The 20,782-nt window shown below is 39.3% G+C and overlaps 1 protein-coding gene across 5 annotated transcripts in view; it reads left to right on the forward strand.

The window, feature by feature from the left end:
* Positions 1-20,782, forward strand: part of CNTN5 (contactin 5) — a 982,104-nt gene that overhangs the window by 880,152 nt on the left and 81,170 nt on the right. For all 5 annotated transcript variants that reach the window (XM_048843558.2, XM_075126897.1, XM_048843549.2 and 2 more), the window contains 2 exons: positions 10,524-10,651; positions 12,388-12,563. In XM_048843558.2, the coding sequence (XP_048699515.2) occupies positions 10,524-10,651; positions 12,388-12,563 (304 nt within the window). The remainder of the gene's footprint in view (positions 1-10,523; positions 10,652-12,387; positions 12,564-20,782) is intronic.

Genomic DNA, 20,782 nt, shown 5'->3' on the forward strand with positions numbered 1-20,782 from the left:
GTTTATGCTTCAAGATAATATGGAAATAATTCTGCTCTTCACTTTGTATTGCTCAAGGTTAATGTTAGGACTTCAAACAATGTTTGTCCTTCAGATAGGCTAGATACTTTGGGCCAGATCCTCAACTTATGTAAATCAGCATAGCTCCATTGAACTCAATGGAACAATGCCAATTTACATCAACTGAGAATCTGCCCCTTTGTGTACATGGCCTACCACTCATTAATCCTTGGTAATTATGCCCAGGAGGCATTTCCATTTTTTTAAACCCCTGTCATCCCCAGGGTATTTTTGAGCATTTATGTTAATCTTCTAATTAGTAGCCAAAACTTGAAAATATCTCAAAATAACTTTTAAAAAAATTAGTGTCCTACAAGCACCATATTTCTAAGCTGCTGAGAAAAATGGCTAATTTTAGCTAATGTTTCGTTATGGTCATTCAGAAACATAAAGAGATTTACAGTGCTGGAAAGGATCTGTTTGTAAAAACAAAAAATCTATAGATCTGTCTCTAGGTAGCAAAATATTCCTTTCATTGAATTAATGCACCCAAAATAAGAAGGCAGTGGTTTGTTATAGACTTTAACAGCCATAGGAATCAGAATACTATGTAACTACTATCTCTGATAGATACATCTAAGACTCCTATCACTTTAATATCCTATTTCAGCATCTTTACAGCTGGATTATCTTGAAAACAAAGGACTTTATAAAACAGAAAAATGCTCTTGCAGTGGATTGCACAATATACTGGAAAATCCTTATTCTGCCTTCCCCCTTCTTCAGATCACCAATCCTAAAAGGAGCTTGGAAACAATCAAAGTAGACATTACTTCTAAGGAATTCTCATCAGGTTTTGCACAAGACCCAGTTCATTCTGTGACAGGGTATTTGGGAGTGTTTAATTCTAGATAGGCAAGCAGAGCCAAATTTTCAAAGTGTAGTCTCTGATGTTTCTCACATGTCATATATGTACAGAAATGATAATGTGCACAGTTTAAAAGGTCCATTGTACCTGTTTACTGGGAGGTAAGGTATTACTGGTTTGAGCATCTGATCCAACAGATCATGATCCAGCAATGTACTTAAGCATGTGCCTATCATTAACCATGTGAAGAGTGCTGTTGACTTTAATGGGATTGCTCATGTTTTTAAAGTTAGACACATACTGAACTGAGGCCTTAATGGGAAATATTGCTAAAACCTGTAAATCTTACCTACATGTAAAAAGTTTTATTTACAAAAAAACAAAAACAAAAAAAAAACCAGACACCCTTTTTCACAATGTTTACCATAAAATGTCAACATTTTCCAAAAGTTTGCTAATAACGGGACTGGAGAAAGCACAGTTTTCATAGAATTGTAGGAATGGAAGGGACCTCAAGAGATCTTCTCGTCTAGTCCCCTGCACTCAGTGTAGGACTAAGTATTATCTAGACCAGTGGTTCTCAAACTAGGGCTGCCACTCGTTCAGGAAAAGCCCCTGGCAGGCCAGGCCAGTTTGTTTACCTGCCCCGTCCACAGGTTCGGCCAATTGTGGCTCCCACTGGCCACGGTTCACTGCTCCAGGCCAATGGGGGCTGCAGGAAGGGCGGCCAGCACATCCTTCCCACAGCCCCCATTGGCCTGGAGCAGTGAACCGCGGCAGTGGGAGCCGCGATTGGCCGAACCTGCAGATGCGGCAAGTAAACAAACCGGCCCAGCCCGCAAAGGGCTTTCCCTGAACAAGCAGCGGCCCTAGTTTGAGAACCATTGATTTAGACCATCCCTGACAGGTGTTTGTCTAACCTGCTCTTAAAAATCTCCAATGATGGAGATTCCACAACCTCCCTATGCAATTTATTCCAGTGTTTAACTACCATGACAGTTAGGAATTTTTTCCTAATGTCCAACCTAAACCTCCCTCGTTGCAATTTAAGACCATTGCTTCTTGTCTTATCCTTAGAGGTTAACAAGAACAATTTTTCTCCCTCCTCCATTTAACAACCTTTTATGTCTTTGAAACTGTTATTATGTCCCTCCTCAGTCTTCTCTTCTCCAGACTAAATAAACCCAATTTTTTCAATCTTCCCTCATAGGTCATGTTTTCTAGACCTTTAATCCTTTTTAATAATTTTTGTTGCTCTTCTCTGGCATTTCTCCAATTTGTTCACATCTTTCCTGAAATGTGGTGCCCAGAACTGGACACAAGACTCCAGTTCAGGCCAAATCAGTGTGCGGTAGAATGGAATAATTGCTTCTTGTATTTTGTGTACAACACTCCTGCCAATAAATCCTAGAATGATGTTTGCTTTTTTTTGCAACAGTGTTACACTATTGTACGGACCCAGAACTGATCCCCACTTGATATGCCCTTCCAGCTTGACTGTGAACCATTAATAACTACTCTAGTAGGGATGGCGAACTCCTCATTCTCTGACATCTCCAAACAAAATCTAAGATCACGAGAATTGGCATCACTGACCTTCAGTATGCACATGACTACATCATTCTCGCACACACAGAGGCCTACCTGCAAAGTACCCTAAGTCTTTTTGCAGATGCCTATCGCAGTCTGCGTCTCTCTCTCAACATCAGGAAAACCAAGGTGCTCTACCAGCCCTCACTTGCACAAACTCTTCTTCATACTCCACAAATCACCATAAGTGGAGAGACCATTTTCCATATGTTGGCAGCCACATCTCCCAAACGACCAGTATTGACTCATAATTGAATACAGGATCTGGTGTGCCAGCACATCCTTTGGAAGACTACTCAAATGAGTCTTCAATGATAGGGATCTGCAAACGCACCAAGATCTTGACTTACATGGGAATTGTCATCCCCACCCTTCTCTATGGGTGTGGGACCTGGGTAACCTACAGACGACATCTCAAGCGGCTGGAGTGATTCCAGCAGCGCTGCCTCAGGAGGAGTCTCCGGATCAGCTGGGAAGAGCGACTCACTAATATCAGCGTTCTCTCTGCAGCCAGCATCAGCAGTAAAAAAAGGTGCAGGCCATGAAACACCAACTCCGCTGGGCTGGCCATTGTGTATGCATGCCTGACACTCACCTTCCGAAGCAAATACTCAGCTCACACGTTAAGTCAGGGAAGAGGGGCTTGCAGAGGGCAGTGGAAGTACTTCAAAGACATACTAAAAGTACACCATAAAAAGGGAGGCATCAATCCAACAAAATGGAAGGATTTGGTGCAGAACAGAACACAGTGATGCCACACCATACACCAAGCCACAGCTCCCTTTGAGGAGAACAGACATACTCATGAGACAGAGAAACGGCAAAGGAGGAAAGAAAGGGCACAACAATCCAGCCAACAATTATGTCTCCTCCAAAATTACACCTGCAGAGCACGAATTGGGCCCCTCAGCCACTTAAAAACCCCCAATGAATCCCTTTGGCAGACATCATCCTCACATTGAGGGATAGCCTAAGTCCTCTCTGGGAACAGTTTTCCAACCAGTTATGCCTCCACCTTATAGTAGCTCCATCTAGGTTGTATTTCCCTAGTTTGTTTATAAGAAGGTCATGCGAGATAGTATCAAAAGCTTTACTAAAGTTAAGCTATAACACATCTACCACTTCCCCCAATCCACAAAGCTTGTTATGCTGTCAAAGAAAGCTATTAGGTTGGTTTGACTTGATTTGTTCTTGACAAATCCATGCTGACTGTTACTTATCACCTTGTTATCTTCTAGGCATTTGCAGGTAGATTTTTAAATTATTTTCTCCATTATCTTTCTGAGTACTAAAGTTAAATTGACTGCCCTGTAATTCTCTGCATTGTCCTTATTCCCCTTTTTATAGATTGGTCCCATAGTTTTCTCTGAGCATGAGCTTTCGTGAGCTACAGCTCACTTCATCAGATGCATACCTGATGAAGTGAGCTGTAGCTCACGAAAGCTCATGCTCAAATAAATTGGTTAGTCTCTAAGGTGCCACAAGTACTCCTTTTCTTTTTGCGAATACAGACTAACACGGCTGTTCCTCTGAAACCTGTCATAGTTTTCTCTGTATAATTAGAATAGGAGCTAAGTGTGGTATCTGTTGGGAAGTGTTGAATTTTTAGTGTCAACTATTCTAAATTACATTTACAGAGGTGAACCCCATTTGTACCAGCAAAATCTGTTCTTTTCTTTCTTGTTTTTAATGCACAGAGGTTAGTGTGCAGCAAGCTGCAAGGACAAAAAAGAAAATCCAAGTTGTGGCACCTTTGGAAATTTTGCCCTGATTCAGTTTGTATGTATTCAGTATGGCTGATAGTGCTTTAGAGTACATTAACGCTGAGCCTTAGAATATTACTTTTAGTATTCCAGTGATCTGGGATGCCACACGCAGGATTGCAGTAGTCTTCATAAATGTTTGAGAAAATTGTCTGAATAAAATCCTAGTAAAATCCTAGTAATTCCATGTTGTGCTTAGGGACTTAGCCACAGTCAGGTGTCAAATTAGATTAACAATATTTAAATGACAGCACTCCATCAAAGGTGGTTACTGAAGAGGTTTCCCTATAGCAATAATTCATTGTAGGCCATACTCACATGATGCAGGGCTTTGTCCTGGAAAGCAGTGACTCTGAAAAAGATTTAGGGGTTGTGATGGATAATCAGCTGAACATGATCTCCCAGTGCGATGCTATGGTCAAAGGGGCTTGTTGATCTTTGGATGCATAAACAGGGGAATCTCAAGTAACAGCAGAGAGGTTATTTTACCTCTGTATTTGACACTGGTGTGACCACTTGATTACTCATGTCCACAGTTTAAGAAGGATATTTATAAATTGGGGAGGGTTCAGAGAATAGCTAAGAAAATGCTTAAAGGATTATAAACTGTGCCTTACAGTGATAGTGTCAAGGATCTCAGTCTATTTATCTTAACAGAGTAAAGGTGTTGGGGTGACTTGACTTGACAGCCCCAAATACCTATCTGGGGAACAAATATTTAATAATGGGCTCTTCAATCTAGCAGAGAAAGGTATAACGCAATGTAATGGCTGGAAGTTGAAGCTAGACAAATTGAGCCTGGAAATATGGGGTAAATTTTTAGCAGTGAGAGTGTGGAAAGCTTTGGGACAATTTACCAAGGGTTGTGAATTCTCCATAAATGACACTTTTTAATGTTTTTCTAAAAGATCTGCTCTAGGAATTATTTTGGGGAAGTTCTATGGCCTGTGTTATACAGGAGGTCACAATGGACCCTTCTGATCTAGGAATCTATGATTCTCAGTTCCTATTAGATATAGATGCTTATACTTCTTTTACAAATGAGCAAGAGAGAAAAAGCTTATGCACATTCAAGGAGAAGCAAAGGTTTCAACTATTTACAAATACTTGTCCTGATTCCTTGAAATCAACATTAAAGAGTAGTGACAGGTTCCATATCCAGGCTAATGTGAAATGACAGATTGCTCAGATCAGAACAAAGGGAAAGACCATGTACTAAATTGGTCAATACAGCTTCTCAACAAAGTATGCATCTAAAAACTTCCCATTTTTAGCATACACACAAACCAATGTTATACGCTGGTTAAGAGCTGAATGAGAAAAACAGGAGAAAGGAAATGTAACCACTTTAGTCACTTCTTTTTTCTCTTACCCAGTCACTGTGTGTTTGCACTGTGTGCAAAGTTTTTCTTTAGGCACTTCCTTAACTAAATTTCATATTCATGCTTCCCTAATTGCTCTGATTACTCTTCTAGGGAATATAAAAATTAAGTCCTACCTAACATATAAAATCACACACAACAAAACAAATAAAGGATATGAAGATGCAACCCTCCATCCTTAAACCTCCTACCAATACACATTTTTGCCTGATTTTTCTTATTCAATAATAACTACCTAGAATGGCAAGATAAAAATGCTCATCTAAATGTAGGTTTTGTAGCTTTACCTTTCCCTAATATAATCCAGTTAAAGGTCTACCTGTGTCTCCTCTAAACCCAGGGCCCAATCCTGGAAGGTATTGAGCCCCTGCAACTCCTATTGACGACATTAGGTAGGAGCTACGAGTGCTCAGCACCTCTCAGGATTTGCCCCTGTGTTTTAAATGAGTTTCTAAATCAACAAACCGTACAACCAAAAAACATGTGTCTTCCTCCTTGGTAAAAGTCCACTGTCAATTATACAGCAGTATCAAAATGACAGCTTTCCATTTCTGTGAGTCAAGTCCTTTAATAACAGTCTCCACAGGAAAGAGCAGGAGGTAATAATATCACACATTGCTATGAAGACTATGACCTGCTATAGACTACACACTGCTCAGGGTTTACGAAAAAATCCGCAATCTGAATGCCGTAGTTAGATTGACCTAACCCTAAGTGTAGATACAGCTAGGTTGATGAAAGAATTTTTCCATCAACCTAGCTACCATCTCTTGGAGAGGTGGACAAACTACATCAACAGAAAAACCCTTTCCGTCGATGTGGAAAGTGTCTTCACTGCATTGCCTTAGCTATGTAGCTGCAGCTGTATTGTAGACATACCCTAATGGTGAAATCCTAAGCCACTGAAGTCAATGTCAAAACACTGATGGATTTCAATGAGACCAGGATTTTGCCTTAATTTCCACCTGGCTCAGCAAAGCTTGAACTATATCTGAGATCTTTGTGGACACTGCAGGAAAAAAACATGGTCAGTAGATGGTTTCCAGATATTGGTGAATGAGCACTTTACTAGTTAGGTTCTGTCAATCTGTTTCTTCACTTCAGCAGGTGGGTATTGTAGTTGTAAGAACACTTGATAGAGTTCTTGTAAGTTTTTGTCTCTGTCTGAGGGGTTGGAGCAAATGCGGTTGTATCGTAGAGCTTGGCTGTAGACAACGGATCGTGTGGTGTGATCTGGGTGAAAGCTGGAGGCATGTAGGTAGGCATAGCGGTCAGTCAGAGTTACTCTCAGTGCAGGGGGCTGGACTAGATGAACTCCCAAGGTTCCTTCCAGCTCGACATTTCTATGAGTCTGCGATCCAGCTCAGTAATTAAAATTTGTTGCCATTTCATGGGAGTTCAGTGTTAAATGAGTTTGGTGGTTATTCCATTTCCTACTGGACATGTGTACAAGTCTCAAAAGCCACCAGCACTGACTTGTCACCATCATTGGCAGTTTTAGTAAAAGAACCAAGCCTTTGGGAGATCATTGAAACTGAACTCCTAGCCTATGGCTACACTGCTTTTTCGTTGTGCTAAATAACACAATTGTAGGGCATAGTGCAGAGTTGACACAGACATTTGTTCTAGTTACATTTAGGAATTATTTTAGGAAAGTTTTATAGCCTACGTTATGCAGGAGGTCAGACCAGATGATTACAATGGTCCGTTTTGGCCTTGGAATCTATGAATATGAATTTATGAACTCTGCAGCTTAGTGTTAAAAGGTCTATCAAGAACCGTCTGCATCCTGGGACAGATTTTGGTGTAGTGTATACACTGGAATTTCGTTCTCAGATAACACATGTTAATGAATACATGTTAAAGGCATCTAAAAATTCAAGTATTGACATACCCAGGAGGTGGTCTCTCTAGGGTTGACACTAGCAGGTCAGGGTGGAGTAGTCTGGACTAAAGCTACCTATGTTGCACTACCACTGCCTATCCGGGTCTGTGGACAAACACATTATTTCAGTCTCTAATAGAGCTATCATTCTGCTCTTGCCTAAGCTCCAAAAAGAAAATTATGATTATTAACCCTGTCATTTATTTTACTGTCCAGTTCCTTGCCAGCTGATTTACCAGCAGACCTGCTTGAAAGCCCTTTGATTACTCAAGTCATTCTTTTCCTTTTATATCACAAGAGCTGTGAGATGGTTAGAAATGTAGCTGGAACTGTGCATAAGATTCATTAAGTAATCTCCCTTAAAATCTAGCTCTCCCTGCCCAAAAAACTGTTTTATTTTAAAACTTGGCTTGTATAAACTTTTATAATTTGTAAAATTGCAGAAGTGGCTTTTCATATACCTGGAACTGACACTATACTGTTGAAAAACATCACCATTTTGCAAAGTCTTGTAATGTTAGATACACTAGTTTAACTGCGTTGATTACAGAGCATCCTGAAAAGGAAAATATAATGGGCAGCTCACTGCAAAGAAGAAAGAATGCGTCTTAAATCACTGTCCGTTCCTAAATTAGATTATTACTTTGAAGGTAATTTTAAATTTTAAAACATTTTATAACAAAGTTTCAGGTGTATTCACTTGTTAGATTACCTTTTAAGAAAATTCAGATAGGTTAAAGGATAGTTGTCTAATGTGATCATGTTTTTTGTTATTCTCACTATGCCATATTTCAACAAACCCTATGTCTTCTATACGGTGATTTATTTGCCTAAAGAAAGACAGAAAATATTTGTCACCATAGTGTCACCGTGTGCACTGGCCTGACCTTTCATTGCCCCTTCTTTCTTCTGGAAACTATTATGCTGCTATATTGCATTGCTGAGAGTGGTGACCAATTTTATCTTTGAAATAAATGGTAATACATTTTGCATTAAAATGAGACTCTGCTTTTCCTCCCCAATAAATCTTGTGGCTTATATATAATACCAGGGGGCAGTATTTTTCATGATCAAGGTCATGCAGCACATTTCCCCCCAAGTGGAACACTGTACAGGTGCCTTGATAATTTAGTGAGTACACATTACTGAGACATATGCTTTAAGTAAATTGCTCCAAATTACAATTCAGCTTTCAATCCTAGCTTGCCTTTCCTCAGATGGGGTTTTCTCCCTTTATTGGCTGCACTGGAGGCAGGGTGAAACCTGTCCATCAGGATAGGGCCATAGCTCCTTGAATTCTTGATAGTCTTTTCCTTGGGGTGGCTCTGCTCAGCTAAGCAGTTAAGGCCAAGAGGAGAGCAAATGGACAACGTGTTCATTTCAGAAGCACTTTATCTCTTTGACACTCTGCAGCTCCCACTGATTCCTGGTTCTTATGCCTCCTGGGATTTGAAGAGATAGGTTTCTCCTCATCTCACCCCCTTCCTATCAAATATGATGTTAATGATACTGTCTCCAAGAGACAGTCTTCAGAGTTTGTATCCTTTTGAGATGAATGGACAAGAGGGATTCACACCTCTCCTGCAGTTATTGTTTCAGCCTCTCTGTCTGCCGCAGATTCAGCACAGCATCACTTTGCACTTAATTGGTATTTGAAAGGTTTTCATCACAACCATAAGGACTCATTTTTTAAAAATCAGGCTTAGATTCTGTAGATGCTAATGAACTTGGGATGGCTGCTGCCCTACTTATAATTGCTCCTTGAATGTCCACAACATGAAGGACAAAACAATGTAAGTTACTGTAGGCTTTCTCTGCAGTAATGTACTCTGCTGTTTGTGGCGGAGGAACTATCTGGTAAAGAACATCATCTCACTTCTGCCCCTTCAAATAGGCAGAATCCCACAGAGCACCTGAAAATGCACTTAGACTTTTGTAGGACTGGGAAATAGGAAGGAGTGTCCCCAGGAGATGCATTTCCCTTTCTCCTGCCACCTATGGCTAGACTGCATGAGTGCATGTAGGCAGAGAGGAGCACAAAAGGTTTATATAATAACAATCTACAATGGGTGAAATTTTCCCCCATGCATAGGATCAGTGCAAGACTGATATGCCAATTAATTCCCACTAATGCCCTCATAGTAGGAATTAAGTGATACGTAGGTCTTGCACTGGCCTCGTGTCACATGGGTGAATCTCACTCAATAAGTTTTACTTAAAAATAAAAAAGATAATAAAACTTGAATAGGAGATCACAGAAGGAGGACATAATTTTAAATTTTGGAATATTAAAAGTGACAACAGTGTTTTATTTTCCATCTTTTCAAATCCAAATTTCTCTTTCTAGCACAGTTTAGACCAGGCTAAACTTTCAACCACCCTACACAGAGGGTGTGATTTTGCACGTTTCTCATGAGATCCAGTGACTTCAATGAAGTTACTCACAGAGTTTGGAGAATCAGGCCCACACAATACTCCGGGGGAAAAAAGGGTAAACAGAAGTCACCAAAACTCATTTCCATCCCTGTCCTGCATTGTGTATAGCAAGTGCTATAAATCATATTTTGGCCACATACAATTAATTTTATGTTCTTTCCCTGTCATCCTCTACTTTTTTACCCTTCATAATTCTTAGATTTGTTTTTTAAGGTCACTGTTAGTTTCAGGTGGGATAGCTTGTGCTTAATATTGAAATATCACTCAACAATAATGTAGTAGCCAAGTTTTAAAGATAAAGTATCAAGGATCATATTTTTACAAAAATACAATTAAAATTCACCATCATTAAGTGTCAAAGGAGAACTAATCCACTGATTCCTCCCAGAGCCTATTTTGAGTTAAAGAGGCAGAGGGAATAAAATGGGTTTATTGCATCCTTTCCTAAGTAGGCGGATTCAATGATCATCCTTGCACACAGTGGCAGCCATTCTTAATCCTGTTTGTTAACCCTAAAAGATAACACCATGGAATCTGCCTATGTTTGAGATAGCTGGTACATGCTATTACAGGATACAAACATTTTTTATAATTTTCAGGATAACTGTTCTTCCAGATGGGAGCCTACAAATCCTGAATGCTTCCAAATCTGACGAAGGAAGGTATTTATGCCAAGGAGAAAATGTGTTTGGTTCAGCAGAAACTGTAGCCTCAGTATTTGTTAAAGGTATGGAAAACCACACCGATTAGTTATTAATTATATTATTATTATTTTATTATTATTATTATTATTATTATAATTATTATTGTATTATATTATTGTTATTGATTATTTGTACAGTAATAGCTCCAGGAGCCCCGGTTATGGACCAAGACCCCATTGTGCTATGGCCGTTGCTGCACAGACACAGAACAAAAAGACAGTACTTGCCCCCAGAGAGTTTACCAAAGATTGTGCCAACAATTGCTTCCCCTCTGTTGAATACATGCCCATAATGTTTTATGATACCTATGTGTCAGAAAAACTAGTATATAAATTAAATCTTTCCAGATTATTAAATTAATTCTGTGTGTAAAAGAAAAGAGAGAGAAAAATTAGGAGGTATATACCTATGGCTGTTAGACATGCTAGCTGCCAAAAATAATTATCCTTTGTACATGCACACAGTGAATAAAGTATAGCAATAAAGTCCTATTTTTAGCCATAAAAATCCTAAAAAGAAATGGCTAGATTAGAAACCCAGCAGATCATTACCTGTTTTCTAACTACTCAGTTACAACTAGTTTCCCAGCCACTGGGTTGCTATTTAGACAAATGAAGTCTAATTTATTGATAAGAGATCAGTCATCTTAAATTTACACAGCACTTCACTCTGAGTTATAAATCAGCAATGACTAATTGACAGTTCAGAGAGCATTTTCAAAAGATACATGAGGGATACATTCCACTGGCAAGCAGCAATATGTTTTTGACACATAACTCTAGAACTGAAGAAACAGAACCTCTGGCTATCCAGGGGAAGTAGTTCAAACTTGACCATTACAAAGAACTAGATCCTTAACTGCACTAAGCTTACACTTGGGTGTGAGGGAGCAGAATGGTGCTGGTGATTCAATTTACCCAATAGGAGAGGCTCAATCCTACAAGTTGCTGAGTACTCTGTGCCCAATCCAGAAAAGTTTTTAAGCACACGTTCAGGTATGTGTGTATTTACAGTGACTTTTAGGACCAGAGTGCTCTGCACCTTGATGGATCAAGTCCTAAAGTTGCTGGGGATGATGGCTCAAAGCAGGGCCAAAGCAGGGTTTTATTATCGGTCCCAGGTTGCTGTTCTCTAAAAGAAAATAGTATATGCCCCTAGCCAATACATACTGCTGAGGACTGCATTCCCAGTATTATTGTCAATAACAAGCATATGCAAATCATGAATAAACCCCCCCAAATCATGATATTGGGTTCTTTTGTTTGTTTTCTGGTGTTTGAGTCTTTAGGGTTCAGTTTTCAAACTTTTCCCTGCAACTACGAGAGCTAGAAATATACTCTTTTTTTAAATGAAAGTTGAGATTGTTGTATAATCACAAGATTCCAGGAGCTGATGCTTTAAAAATATTCTTTGGCTCATAATGAAATTATGAAAGTTGGAAAAATCATTTCTTGAGGACAATGCACCAGCCAGTGTGATAGTGGGTCTTCCTTCCCAGCATTCCTTGTGGTGACTAGATGAGATTGTGCCCTCATGAAGATGAGGAGATTATAGCTGTCTCTCCCCAGTCTTTGCTCCCTCCCCACTGTGGGCCCACATACCACAGTGTACTTGACCCTGTGTACTCAGAAACAAAAAACCTTCAGCCCAGCAGGCAGACAAGACTTTTAGAATTAAACAGAACTCAAGCAAATGCTATATTGATGTTGGAATATCACAAGACCTGCATTTAATTATTACTAATTCTTCTGTTTTCAAGAACCAACAAGGATAGACCTGACTCCCAAGAGGACTGAGTTAACCGTTGGAGAAAGCATTGTCCTCAGTTGCAAAGCGATTCATGACAACACACTAGATGTGACTTTCTACTGGACTTTGAATGGGCAGCCAATTGATTTTGAGAAGGAAGGCGGACATTTTGAAAGCATCAGGGCAGTAAGTGAACATATTTTATCTTCCGTAAAGTTCTAACAGTTCAATCTGTTTATAACTTAGCCTTTCCCACATATGACATGATTACTCATGTTGCTGTTGTTTTCACAGATGATGTAAGTTACATAGCCATGAACACATCCCCCCAAATGTGCTCTGTACTCACACAGAACATATTTTAATCTGTGAATACCAAGCAAAACATTTTCATTTTCAAAACATTGTGTGAGGTTTTAGCTCTGCGGCTCTCATTACAGTCAATGGAAATCATGTGACAAAAACTGTTCTCACCATTTTGAAATATTACGCTTTGTTACCGTAACTATGTAACAATTAGATAAAGTCAAACAGCCTGGTGAACTAATCTGAACCTGTGCCATGTAAAGAGGCTTGAACTTTCTGAATGGAAACAAACCTCTTTATATGAATGAGGTTGGCATTAGAATGCCCAATAATTCACCTTATGTTCTTGTTAATTAAATGTAAATCAAACATTCATGCAATGTTAACATAGCTAAAGCAAGCACAAAAATCAGGAAATTTAAAAAGTTAATATTTCTAATATACATGGAATGTAGTAGAGTTAAGTTTACAGTAGAAAACTCAAACGTTGTAATCTAATTTGTCTGGGTTCATATTACTATATTACCAATATTTATTTATATATTGCATTTAGCTTCTCTGGTTTTATTTTTTAAAATAAAAACCCTTAGTGAAGTGCATTCTTACTATGGGAGTCCTCAACAGATACACCTTTATCTGGGCATGCCCAACATTCCAAATCACTCAAGGATGAGTAATAATAAATAGAAAAGTGCTGTAACTTGCATACGTGTTCCTTCAGTGACACTAACTTTAGCTTCACAATTCTCTATTTCTGAGCAAAGTAATTTTCAATGATAGAAGTGAGGAGATGCCAGTTTTGTGTGGAATATAGGGGACATTGGACTAAAATGAGTAACATCCCTTTAAATTAGGGACCTTTATGGGTTTGTTTGCTCTTGAAACACTACAATGGCATAGTTGCAGCACTTCAGCATAGGTAATCCACCTCCCCAAGAGACATTAGCAAAGTCTACAGAAGAATTCTTCTGTCAATGCTGTCTACACTGGGGGTTAGGTTGGTTTAATTCCACCACTCAGGGGTATGGATTTTTCATGCCTCTCAGTGACGTAGCTGGGTTGATCTAGCTTTTCAGTGTAGACCTGACCTAAGAGGTATGTCTCACACGATCGCTCAGCGCAGCTGAAGTCTTGATACAGTATAATCCTGTATAATTTTTGTTGTTCCAGAATACATAAGCACTGTAGGGTAAAGATGGTTTCCCTGCCAGACTCATAACATTATGATTGTGCTGCTCATTCTTGCTATTTGAGTGGCTTCAGTGTTAAGTATAATGACCGTTCTGGTGCTTTATGTAGTTCCACAAAGCTACCACCTAAGTAATTCCACAAACAGAAGAGTTTATTAACACTGATGCTAAATTCCCACCTGTGAAAATTACCCATACTCCAGTGATTACAATCAAAAACACAAAGCACATTTTAACACGACTTGTTGCCTTATTTGACTGTGTATTATGTCTTTAATTATGGTCATCTATAAATTACATTGCATTATTTCTCAAACTGGGGACCAAAGAACAATACTCTGAAGGTGCTGAGTCTGTTACTTACTGAACTAGCAAACGTTCGGTACATACATCAGTTTCGATGCTTCACATGTATCACTGGCAAGAAGTGAAGTGTGAAAATGTTAGGTTGAAAGATGATGAGCATGCAGGGAATAGTAAGAAAGGGAGAGGAAACTAACATTGAAGGTAACTACTACAGAATTCATTTTTCCTCCCATTGATTTAAAAGGAACAGCTGGGCAAAAAAAAAGTGTGTGTAACTCCGTCACATACCAGATAGGTTTAGACAAGTATGTAAATAGATAAAGACAGCATCCTTTGGCATTAGAAACATCCTGTTTGCCCACCAAAGTACTCTGTGTGGAGAAATCTCTGTAATTCAGAGAGGCAATGTTGCATGGGAATCTGAATTTTCAAGAGTGATTTATTTCTATTATTTCTTCAATTCCATTTGGACCAAACCCTGAAATCTTGCAAAACATTTTATTTAGGGTTTTCTTGGAATTTTTTTTTTATCGACATTAATGTTTATTTTTATCAATGAGTACTCCAGAGTTTGGACCCTTTGTTAATGAGTAAAATTTGATATTCTAGCTGAGGATTCCTGGTTTTGCACGTGTGTATTTTCATCCATCTGCGCTCTTTTTAAATATATATTTTTAAATTAATATAATGTTTATGACAGCCCTGCAGAATGAATTCTTGTGTTTAGCCATAGACCATTACAAGTAAGGAGCAGCATTGCCCTGCTGGTGTCCCTCATCTCTGACCTTGAAGACTAAACCTAGGCATAAAAGAATAGTTTTGTCTCTACGCCTACTCAGTCCTTGACCTTTGCTGAGACTACTAATAAGGGAACCAATAATTACTAGTTGTGAGGGTAGTTTTTATTAATGTGGACACTTGAAAAGAGACTTATTAATGCATTTAATGCAATGTACCAGGCATTGACTGGATGGTAACTACTTTGTCACTAGTGACATGGGGTATATTTGATCTGGTGACCTAGAAGAGAGATCGAGATCGACCACATAGCCGACCACCAGTCCCCTAAGTTTTCAAGTTTCTCCCCAACTTCACTCTTTCGTGTGTCTTTCATTTAATTAATTTTAAATGTGTAATTCATAAACACTGTAAACAGGCTGAACAAAGATTTATATGAAGCAGAATCCATTAAAATATCAAGCTGTTCTAGAAGAACAACTTTACTCTTCATCTGACATAAAATGCTGCACTAATTAAAGGGGGTCACTTTAGATAACAGTAATACCTGTCAAAAGTCTTGTAGAAGAAGGCATGCTTTGCACAGTATTTGGACAGTTACTGCTATATGAGCTTTGTGCCTAAGGCCTGGTCCACACTAGAAAACCAGGTCAGTTTAACTACATTGGTCAGGGGTGTGAAAAATCCACACCCCCGATAGTCATTGTTAAGCCGACCTAAGTCCCCATGTAGATAACACTAGATCAATGGAAAAATTCTTCCAATGACCTACCTATTGCCTCTCCAGGAGGTGGATTACCTGTGCCGATGGGAGAGCCCCCATGTCGGTGTGGGAAGTGTGTACACAGAAGCATTACCACACTTCTCATTCCTCCTCTCAACCCCAGTTTTTAGTTCTTTATCATCTTGCAGCCCATTCAACTTAGGAGTGTGCAAAATTCTACCTGCTTAAGTGTTTTGCTGCTCGTAGATCATCATATGTCGTCATATATGATCACTGATGTCTTGTGAGAAGGGCCTACTGCAAACGATGATACCTGCCAGCGTCGAGCAGGACTGGACTATCTCTTATAGGACTCTTGAGATCTCTGCTGGAAATACAGTTGTGACCTGGATTGCTTACTCTTTGTAACTGAGTATAGATCCCTAGCGATAGAGGATCTCCTGCCTCAGAACCAAGGTCACTCCATGCACCCCTTCTTCAGTCTCTCTGTGTGGATAATTTCTGACTAAATGCTAGTGAAAACTGTGCTGCACAGATGTGCAACCTATCCTGATAAACAGCAGAAAGGATTTCACTAGAACCACGTATGCAGCAAAGTGGAAGAGATTTTCTGTCTGGGCACAGTGACAACACCTATCACCACATTGCATGGACATCACCCATATATCAGATTACTTGTTACAGCTGAAGTCATTAGGCCATTCAATCATCTCTGTGAGGGCTCACCTGGCATGCATTTCAGCAGTTTACCCACCAATAGACAGATTCTTGGTTTTCTCTCACCCTCTGGTGATCCAGATATTTGAAAGGCCTAATCAATCTTTGACCCAGTACTTAACCAAGTCTCATTCTTCTTAAGTTGAGGAAACACTTCATACTTTAGATGTTTGCAGAGCTTTGGCATTCTACGTTTACCACACTAAGGTGTTCAGAACCTCTAATAGGCTTTTTGTAGTCTATGCCGAGAGAGTCAAAGGCCAACCAGTGTCAACTCAACGTATATTACACAGGATCTCTGACAGTATCAAGCTTGGCAGACGTCTCTCCTCCACTGAGAGTAATGGCTCACTCCACTGGGTCCCAGTCCACTTTGTCAACCTCTCTGATTTATGGTCCTATAATGGACATTTGTGAAGTGGCAACATGTGCATCTGTACATACCTTTTCCAGACATTATGCCATCACTCAAGCATCTTGCGACGATGTCAGCTTCAGCAAGTCTGTGTTGCAGTTTCTGTTCAGACAATCTGAAGTTCCGCCATCAGTAAAAGAACTATTACAGAATTACCTCAAGTGGAATGTCTATATTCACAACACATCTTGGAGAACATTTACTGTAGATGAGTGCCCATTCTTTCCTCTCAGCACAATGTCCCAGACTCCTTTGCAGCAACTTCGAACATGTGGTCCACTCTGTCAGCTCCCAGCCCTGGATTACCCCAAACAACCGCTTCCTCTTCTCATATTCCCATACTGTAGAAGGCCTCTGGAGAAAGACCCATGAGCATCAATTCTTATATTAGATTATAAAATTTCTCAGACAGGGATTATCTCCCGCTATGTGTTTGCACACCACCTAACACAATGTGGTCCTTAATCCTGAATCCTTCTGGGTGCTACTGTAATATACTTAATAAACAATAATAGCAACCAACCCTTCTTTCTTCTAAATTGTCTTTATATGTAAAGGGGGTATGGGAAGAATACTGTTTCCTGAGATCTTTGGATTATGGGAAAGATTTCTGCATAGTGCAGAGCATGACTACATAATGTGAAACAAGTAATTGTTTTATTTTTAATTAACTAAAACATTCGAAGTCTGCAAACATCAGAACGTAAAAACAGCAAATGCTTGAGGTGTACAAAACTAAAAATTGAACAGCATTTAAATTGTTCTGAATGTATTTATGAACAGGAGTCGGCTTGAAGTCAAGAGGCCCATCATAGGCTATGTATAGTTGTCAGAACAATTTAAGAGAATTTATCATGCTATTATTTATCAATCACTGTTGACTGTACAGAGGTGCCATTGCCATGAGGTTACTGTATAAAATCATTAGTTTGCTTTAAAAAAAACTTCACTATAAACTAGTTTGCTAATCAAATATGCACTAGCCAGCAAGACACATTTGTGATATTTCATCAATTTAATCTGACTAGATCTCACTAATGAAGGTTATTGTGCTAACTCCAATACAATATGAGCCATAGATTCAGCTAGCCTGAGTGCAGGAATAGCTGGAAGAACATTTTGTATGTTTTGAATTTGAGCTTAATTTGAACAAAATGACATTAATAAACAAGATTTGTTTCATGCTTAGTGCCAAATCCTTGTCCCAGAGCAACATTGCCGTTGATTTCAGTGGGATCCAATTTGTGGAGGCACTTGTGGAACATAAGGGAAGACAGGCAGTTTTTCCAAATGCCTGGGACCCAAATCATTCAAAAATAACACTTAATCTTCACCCAGAAAATGGCCAGTAGCTTGTGCAGATCACAGAGAACAAGCATAATGTGCTCTTTGTATGACACCCAGTTTAATAAGCAGAACACTGTGCTCTGTGCTAGCTGCAATCTCCACAGGTTTGGCAAGAGTAACCTGCAGTGTAGTAGTCCAGCCTCAAGGTGAGAGCTCTGCTTGCAGAGCTCTGCTTCTGAAAGCCAAAGGTATACACTTTTTGCCAAATGTAAATGATAAAAAGAGCATTGAGCAGTCATGTTATGCACTCCATCTGACTGTTGTGGAGTGGAAACTGATGGCCTCTCTGCTTATGGGAAATTGGCCCGCATGGAGGTGGTAAGATTGATTTAACTGATCATGAACACAAAGAACAGTCATATCAACAGACGCTACAGGAGCTAGAGACTGACTGACACTACAGCTGCAGATGAACACCTTTTATGACAACCTCCAACATGCAAGTCCTGGATCAGCACTTCACTGCTCCCCCATTGTGAATTTGCAGATTCTTGATGCTTGCTAATTCCCATCTATTTCTAACACTAGAAATCAAGATGATCTGCTTTTTGTGCTGTAACATTGACCTAAAAGAGAATGTTTGTGAGGTACTGAATTCTATAATGATTATTTGGTATAGGTAGTGGGCAGCACTTCCAAAAGCTCAGGTCTCCTAACCCAAAGACTAAGACCAGGTAGCTGTCACATCATTGTTTTGTGTCCGTTTAGCATATTGAATTCTCCTGCCTGATAGATTATTTTCCAAGAGAGGGTAGTTATAGTCATACAACTAAAGGTGGGATGTGGTTAGAGTGTGTTGCGCTGGAAGGGGATTATTACAGTCAGCATGGAGAGTGAAAGGAGCTGAATGGCAAACGTTTTTAAAAATGAAAGGCATTGTACAGGGTTCCCATTTTTGTGTATATTTCCTGATATACCTCTCCGTTGAAATTTATACAGTGAATTGCATAACACCATACTGACTGTTTGCTCCCTGGCAGAAGTGGATGAAACAAACTGTAGGGTTTGGACAACCTACGGTGTAAAGATTAGAAAAGGACAATGTGATTAAACTCTCGGCTCTATTTCTGTTGCAAATAGACTATACTCTGTAATTGGGGAAAGCCTGTAAAGGTGGGAGAGTTAATGAATCTTCTCAGTCTAGAGGTAAAGGAGAGACAGATTCCTAGGGAGGTTTCCTAGCAACTGCTCAGGATGGTGAAACGCACTGTCATGGAAAGAATGACTACAGACCTTGATACTTTAAGATCCACATGTAAAAGTTACGTTCCTTCAAAGCAACTCACAACCTATTATCATTTATGAAATAGAAAACAAAAAATCACATAATTTATTCCCATCAGAAGTAACTTAAATTAACTTCATAAGTCACTCTGATACCATGGTGGTTGGAGTGGTAGAAGACTCTAAAGAGAACAGAATAATGTACACATTCAGAAGATGTAGACGACCTGAGCTTTGATTCTCCTATGAAATTAGGTCACTACATCTAAGGCAGCAGCTAATGTTATTAATAGATAGCACCACAGTATGTGAAAAATTACCCCAAGCAGCAACCTATAGATAAAGCTAATTAAAAGCATTGTGAGCACACCTGTGACCTAAGATAAATTGCAGTACTGGAACAGATAAAGCAGTGCATTGATATGGCTCTTGTGGATACTGGGGCCACCTGTACACTAATAAATGAGATACTTTGGCGCATAATGTAAACAACACAGACCAGTTGGTTGCCCTAAAAAAAAGTACCATTATTCCTGAAAAATGGCATCACTGGCCATACTATTAATTATGGGTTGTTTAATGAGGACCATATGGGCTGGGGTTTGCAAAGGAGGTTAGGCACTCAACTGCCCTTAAAATTCATTAGGAACTGATCACCTATCTTTCTTAGGCTCCTCTGGGATCCCAGCTATAGCACAGAAGAATACATGTTCAATGCTCTGTGGAGCTTTCCTTGTATTATGAGCTGGTGTACACCTTTCAGATACCAAATGCACCATGTGGCTAGGTGACGTTCAGAACTCAAAGCAATGCAGATATCTTTGTAAAAAAAAAAAAAAAACTTTGTTGTTATAATGGTGCACTTCTTGGCAAGTGTCCACTGACACCGTGCGTGAAGAGCTACACCATAGCATGCAGCCTTCCCATGGATTAACTGAACTAGTATCTGCTTTTGTTTAGAAGAGAACTCACAAAAAACATGGCAATTTCATGACAGCACTCATTTGAGCTTTTAAGACTATTAGGAGCACATATTGACAGGTACCTCAGGCAATTCCATATCATGCTGGTCGAGTTTTGAACCCTTTTGACACTTCTTGCTTCATTGTAACCAACTTTCTTTTATCCTACCCAAAGGGAAACTATGTCTCTGAATTTACTGAAATGTTAGATTGATTTTAGCAACAGAAGTCAAAAAGCAGAAGACAGGGATTCTGGCTTTGGTTACTTTTAATAGCTATTGTATGAGAATTTTTGCTGCACTCCTATTAAGAGATCACTGTCTTTTAAACGATTTCTAAATCTGAATGTAATCTCACTTTTCAAACCTAAACATAAGCTACAATAAGACTGTACTTAGCTTTTATAAAGGGTAAACCAAACCACTTTGTAAAATATGCACACCAGTCTGCACCTCAGTCCTTTCTGGAAACTAAAC

Source organism: Caretta caretta, chromosome 1 (genome assembly GCF_965140235.1).
Source record: "Caretta caretta isolate rCarCar2 chromosome 1, rCarCar1.hap1, whole genome shotgun sequence".
Taxonomy (NCBI): Eukaryota; Metazoa; Chordata; order Testudines; family Cheloniidae; genus Caretta; species Caretta caretta.